The 7156-nt window shown below is 33.5% G+C and overlaps 1 protein-coding gene across 1 annotated transcript in view; it reads left to right on the top strand.

Moving 5' to 3' along the window:
- The first annotated feature begins 529 nt into the window (after positions 1 to 529).
- LOC125050099 (uncharacterized membrane protein C20F10.07-like) overlaps positions 530 to 7156 on the top strand; it is a 63804-nt gene continuing 57177 nt past the window's right edge. The window contains exons 1-4 of the mRNA XM_047649701.1: positions 530 to 694; positions 1671 to 1792; positions 2445 to 2535; positions 6141 to 6251. Of these exons, the coding sequence (XP_047505657.1) occupies positions 576 to 694; positions 1671 to 1792; positions 2445 to 2535; positions 6141 to 6251 (443 nt within the window). The 5' untranslated portion in view covers positions 530 to 575. The remainder of the gene's footprint in view (positions 695 to 1670; positions 1793 to 2444; positions 2536 to 6140; positions 6252 to 7156) is intronic.

Below are 7156 nucleotides of genomic sequence, written 5' to 3'. Positions count from 1 at the left end.
TATTTAGATTTTATTAAGAACATGTCATTAAAATGACCTTTACGATACCCATAAACACGGAAGGTCGTAATCAGAACATATTCAAGATCAACTTTAGCGCCTTGGTCTCATATCTTACGTATAGCGATTGCGTAATATTTTAAAATGGAAATATACCTTTTATCTAATATTACTCATAAAAGAAGCTCCAATAGGTATCAACGTAGATTACTTTAGTTTGTAGTTTCAAAATTTCCTTTCATATAAATTCTACAAGCGAAAATAGTAATTTTGTTTTTTTTTGAGTATTATTTAATAATCAGCTTCTATTTTTAGCCCATGAAGTTTGAATAAATTTCGTATGTAGTTGACCTTTTATTATCAAGTAGGTAGTTCCTTATCGATATTATGCAAAATAGACAACAAAACCTTGTACAATCTGAGGAATTTATCTAAACTCAATTCAATCAACGGCAGACGAAAAGTGCGAGTCGACCCACAAACTAATTATAGATTCGCCTGACAAATTTCAACTAGTGTTGTGATCATTTTAGTATGATGTTAACGGTCTAACAAACGCATTACGTGTTTATAAAATGAGAATAAAAGTTCGTAAAAGTGCAAGTTTCCAAGAATGCCGACATTTAAGTTCAGCTACCAGCGATGTCTCTACGTCATCAAGCACGTCAGAGGGTTCAGACACACCATTGAGGAAGTAAGTATATTATGACAGAACAAAAAGCTTTTTAACACATATTCCTTGAAATGTAAGCAGAGACGCGTGAATCAGAATTTTCCGGGAGATTTTAGAGTTTTTAGAATTGTATACTTATTTAACAAAGAGAATAAGTTTTTGAGGAATGGGTGTTATCCTGCTTATCGTTTTATTATAGCTGAACTATTATGAGATGAAAGATCAACACAGTTGTAATATAATGCATATTCAATAAACATGATAAATAGTCTACATAGTTCATAGAATTTCTTTAATAGCTAGAAATTTCGCTTTTTAAACGTGATGTTTTTCAATAAAATGCCTGTTATGTCAAATGATGATGAAACAATATGCCTAAATCAACAATGTTTATTTAATATTGCTCTTTATTAGTCACGAATTAATATACAATCTGAACCTAAGCTGTACATAATCATAATAAAGAGATCACAAAAATAAATCTAAAAAGTTTGGTTCCTGTGGGCGTCTACCATTAATGCAGCATTTCCTGACTTTATTATGATATTTATTCCTTGAGCGAGGAAAGCACCAGCTCTGGGGTCTCCGGTACTGTCTACCAGGCACCAACTAGCTCTCTCTCTTTAACTTGCGCATGCACTTGGACCCGACGGCAGGGTAACATGCGTAAATTATTTTCTACTTTTATAACAAAATTTCATGAATTGTTATAATTATTCAGGCCAGGGTATTTCCAAATCAATTAGTTTAAATGGTCTGTAATTTATTTCGACTTCTCAAATAAATCAAACTTCATGTAGAAAAAATTGTTTGACTGTTCCTTTGCCGGTACAATGTAACTTCCAACAATGATCCTGATTAATATTGAGTTTTTGTAATGCGTGATCCCAAATTTACGACATCAGCGTTATTATATAAAAGTTACAGAGTACCGCTGCTGATACTTTTAAGTTTGATTACCGAAACGACTTCAAATTTGTCTCTCTCTTGGACTTAGATTTAACCGCTTGCTTCGGAGTGCCGTAGCTGGGCGATGGTCAGTCTTCAAAAAGCAAGCAGGTCTTAAGACCAGGGGTCGATCAGTCAGCATTGCCGGACTCTGTACCATCGGTGATAAAGGTAAGTAAGAAGGACGGTATTACAAAAAGAAGTAAGCAGCATTTAGGTATAGGTACCTGGTGATATACCTATCTCCTGGTATTAAGGTCTTATGGAGTATTGGTTGCAGCTCCTTACAAACGTTGTGTAAAAAAAAACATGGCGATTAAAAAGAGTGGCGGAGAGTTTATTGCCAGTTCTTCTCTTCCGTTCTACGCTCTTGGTTTGAGAACTGACACTAAATGTAAAGTTCATGTAGCATTTCATATACATTTCTTTTTTGACGTTCATAAGTCTACATTGTGTTATTGTGTCTACCTATAGGATTAAATGATTTTTGACTTTTATAATAAAAGCATTTTCCCTTACCTCAACTCTTGGCAAGTTGGTGCCGATAACTAAATTTTCTTTGATTATTTTAATGTTCCAGTTTGTTTAATCACGTAGGGACGAAGGTCTTTTGTTTTGTGCGTTTCGAAATTAGTGTTAATTATTGCAATAAACATTTTACTTTCTTAGGTTATTGATGGTTGACGGCCGGAAATTTCCTCACTTTTCATATTAAGTTATGCCAGAAGTATAACGTATTCAGTGGTTTACTTAATTAGGGGGGTTTTGTGACCGAAAAATGCTGAAGAAGGAGATTGTCACCTTAACGTGTAATTTTTTTTAGATATCGGCTACATAGATTTTCCTGAACTAAGCCAACGGAGTTCGTTAATTCATAGCAGATCTTTTCAGTGTGTACCATCTCTATCTTTTACGTAAGTTTATGTTACTTAATGATGTATTTGGCATGCAAGTTTTAAAAACATATTATTTTTATTTTTTACTTTTAAGTTTGGGTGAAGTGACTTTTGCTTACTTAACATTACTAACGTTTAAGAAATTAAACTTAAGTGGCAACATAAAATTCAAATAAAACTTGACTTGCCGCCATTTCCAAATTGTACATATGATTCCAATCAATAATATGCGCAATGCACCACTGCGCATGTATCTCTAGGATTTGAAAGTATTTATTCCAATATAGTTTTTAAATATATCGGGGTTAGAGGTATTATATAATGCATCCTCTACGCCCAGATGACGGCCACGATTTGTTAGGGATTGGTACAGTGTGGTGCGTGTATTGTGAATAAAAATATATAATAAATCGTATTTTAAAACAGTAATGTGGAATATTAATAAATAAGTGTTTATAAACGTTTATCTCTTTTGGGTGATAGTAAATAATATGATTTTTAAGTTATAAAAATATTATTAGAAAATGTGCGCGTATTGCTGTAATAACACGATCGTATATTAAATTTAATTACATAATTTAGGCAAACCAAAGTTCCTTCTTTTAGTTCGAAATTCAATGTCACGAAGAAAACATAAATGCATATTACAAGTTTCGAAATAAACGTAGGCGTATAATCCCTTTGTTACACGATAGACGCAAGAATATCATAATAAAACCTTCTTAAAATTTATATTTTGCAGTGTTAGAATAGCGTCTATATTGGTAATAATCCTATAAACTTGTAGGGGTGCCGGTGCGTAATAGCAGACTCCAATTTACTTCGCACCTTCGATTGGAGTACCCCTATACCAGTTGAATGTTATTTATAATTAAAACAAAATCATATGAAATGAAAAATTTTAATACTCAGTGGCGATAAACAGTTTAAATCATTAAATTTCGTGCTGTAAAAGTGTATATAAAATATCACGTCATTAGTCGCTTGAAGAGAATATTTCGGTAAGTTTATTTAAACAAACCAATAGCGTCATTTAATTATTGATAACGTCCGCCCATCCGAGATATTAATAATATCTTCTACCCACAAATAAAGAGTATTTACAATATTCTTAACGTAGTAATAATAATAATTAAATAAAAGAAAACTAAAATACATTTTAAAAGTTTGATCCCTGCGGCAGTGTACCTTTAATACAGCTTTCCCTCGCTGTAAATTAATAATTAACGATATTATATTTACATATATATAATATACCCAAAATACATAATTATTATGTATATAAGGATTATATCTGTTTATATTGATACGTTAAATTGTAAGGAAACTCTTTATACATACAAATGTGGTCAGACTTAATTAAATTTAAAAATTGTTTAAATCAACTTATAAATTTGAGATTAAAACTAATTATAACAACCTTGATTAGACCTTCTAACGCAGCCACAAAAATGCGAACGATTTTAATCACTCGTGTATCAAACATTGCATAGCTTAGATCGCATACATTATTTTTAGGTAACAGCATGGCGAGGTCCTCCATATATCATCTAGAATTCCAGAATTAACCTGCTTGCAGCTTGAAAGCTTATAATGCCAAGGTACAAGCAAGCACAAAATTATTTACATTACCTTATTTTTCCTTCCAAGTTACTGCTTATTGGCTTAATATTTCCTTGCAATTTAAACTAATCATGTCTTTAGTAAGCAGAGGTAAGATATGTGTAGCAAATATTGTACCTAAGCTTGAGCAAATTGCTGTATCTTTTGTTTATTTGTATACGTGCTAAATGTCTATGTGTGTTTCGGTGTTTTTATAATACAGTTAAGGTAATAGATTATAGAACACAATTTGAAGTCGTATTTTCGTCAATATTGACGCAATTTTTTGCAATGACTTCAGAACATACTTTCTTTATAAAAGGTATCAAATATTTACAGCGAAATTCAATTACAGCTGATCTAAATTTTACACATAGCATGAAATGATGTATATAAAGGGTTTTTCAACAAGAACTTTGTTTTCTAAAACAAAGAATTTAGAGGAAAATGAATAAAATTTTTATTGTATTACAAAGAGAAAAGTTTGGCAATTATGAATGAAAAATGATATCTGGCAAATGTCCACCACGACCACGCTGACAGATGTTGATTCTTTCATCAAAATTTTTAATCACTTTTTGGCAAAATGGAGGGTCTATTTCGTTAATGACATCACGGATTTTGAGTTTTAAGGCTGCAATCGATTCGATTGGCTCCGTATAGACTCTGTCTTTAACATAGCCCCACAAAAAATAATCCAGTGGTGTTACATCACACGATCTGGCTGGCCACTTAACAGCTGAATTTCGCGAAATTATGCGCTCGGGAAATTTGGTTTGCAATAAATTGATCGTTTCATTGGCTGTGTGACATGTGGCACCGTCCTGTTGAAACCACATTTCAGTGATATCCATGTCATCAATAATAGGCCAAAATTTAGTGGTTAACATCTCGCGATACCGTGATCCATTGACTGTTACCGCATTTCCAGCCTCATCTTCGAAAAAAAACGGCCCAATCACGCCTCCAGACCACATAGTGCACCACACAGTAACACGTTGAGTATGCAAAGCCCAATAATTGCTTCACAATAATTGCTTTAGGATTTTCAGAAGCCCAAATGCGACAATTTTGCTTGTTGACGTACCCTGACAAATGAAAATGGGCTTCGTCTGAAAAAATGTTTTTTTCAGAAAAACCAGCAGGTTGTTCCTGAATGAACTGAGCGAATCTGCGGCGATTTGAATGGTCGATCAGCTTTAATTCCTGCACCAGTTCAATCTTGTAAGGCTTCAAAGCCAAATCCTTTCGCAAAATTCGCCATGTTGTGCTTTTGGATAACCCCAATTGTTGAGAACGTCGTGAAATTGACAAATTTTGATCTTCTTCAACACTGTGGCTCACGGCGGCGATGTTTTCTGTTGAACGACCCGGTCGAACACGTGTTGGTGTTGGCACATTTTGTACCGAGCCTGTCGACTCAAATTTCGCGACCAAATTCTTAACAGCGGTCTCAGAAGGACGATTATGCTGGCCGAAAATATCACGAATTTTACGAAATGTAACTTTAACAGAACCACCATTTTTATAGTGGATTTGAATTATTTTAATGCGATTTTCGAGCGAAATTGAATTCATTGTAATAATTGCCAAAGCACCTGCTACGAATACCGCCAAAAACTAAATGTCAAAACTATCACGTTCTCGGTGTTGCCACAATTGAAAAACAAACTTCTTGTTGAAATACCCTTTATATGTAGGAGTGTTTGCTTTAATTTAAAATTCTATCTGTGGGAGACGTTTTCTAATAATATGTCTACGCCAATAGATTTTATACTGTTATAACGTATATTAAAGTTATCTGATTGGCTCTGTCCTGTATTCATGTTTATTTACAATACCAGTATACATATGTATATCTTACGATGGCCTATATTTGCTTCACAGGTGCAAAAGTATGTTCTTTTAGTTCAACTTCATTAGACAGTCTCTTTAGAAATTGCTGCACTTATTTTTGGTATAAAACTTCATTGCCATGTGCGGATCAGCAGTATAACTTAATTATGGTTTTATTTTAAAAGGTCGGCAGGTGGGTCGAGCAGTTCGCACGGGCTTGAAGAAGCCAGCGACGGCAGCGACGCCGACCGTCCACGCAGGCACCTACGAGTTCCGTCTACTGTATATCCGGGGCAGTGAGTAGCTTTTAAAATAAAACTTTTACATAGACTGTAAGTTTATTTGCGCAAATGACGCGCAATATTATAATAATCATTTCATCTATATATATAAAAAGAAAATGGTGTTCGTTTGAGGCTCTTTCACGCTTAAACCACTGATCGTATCGACATGAAACTACCACCATTCGATGCGAAATTTTTCCTAGATGGTTCCGTTCCTTCATTTTTTTATTTCTGTTTTACTTTTATAAAAAATTTTCCCGCTAATAAAAACAAAAGAGGCTTCCTAGAACCTCTAAACGTCAACATCTGTTAAAATAGTACGGGAGGTAGCAACGTTTGAAAAAAAAGAATTTTAGGTCAGCTGATTTTGTGATATGTCTTCCTTCTTGCACTTTCGGTTAGAGTCTGGGCAATCTGGCTGGCGGTAGTGGTTGCGTTCATTAGTGCGCATCCTATCTGTCCAGGTAAAAATCCTGGATTTTAAAAGCATTTTAAGAAGCGTAATTTTTAATTTTTCATTTTTAAATACGTCTACCTGACATACTTTTTTTATTGCTAGACATTTTTCACGTTGCTAACTATGTGCCAGACGCGATTTTAAGTTTTATTTTTATGAAAATTTCAAAGCATTTTAGAATGTCTGTAATTTTAATATTATGTTATTTAAATATAAGGAAAATTGAAAATGAATTTGCCAGACATTAATTCGGTTGTTAAGTCTTGAATTAAAATGATAAAGTTTTGCAGTATGATGAAGCATTGCATTTTAAGAAGCGTAATTTTTGATTTTTCCTTTTTAAATACGTCTACCTGACATACTTTTTTTATTGCCAGACATTTTTCACGTTGCTAACTATGTGCCAGACGCGATTTTAAGTTTTATTTTTATAAAAATTTCAAAGCATTTTAGAATGTCT

This window comes from Pieris napi, chromosome 6 (assembly GCF_905475465.1).
Source record: "Pieris napi chromosome 6, ilPieNapi1.2, whole genome shotgun sequence".
NCBI lineage: Eukaryota > Metazoa > Arthropoda > Insecta > Lepidoptera > Pieridae > Pieris > Pieris napi.
The sequence above is the reverse complement of the archived record's forward strand: the minus strand, read 5'-3'. Positions and strand labels throughout refer to the sequence as shown.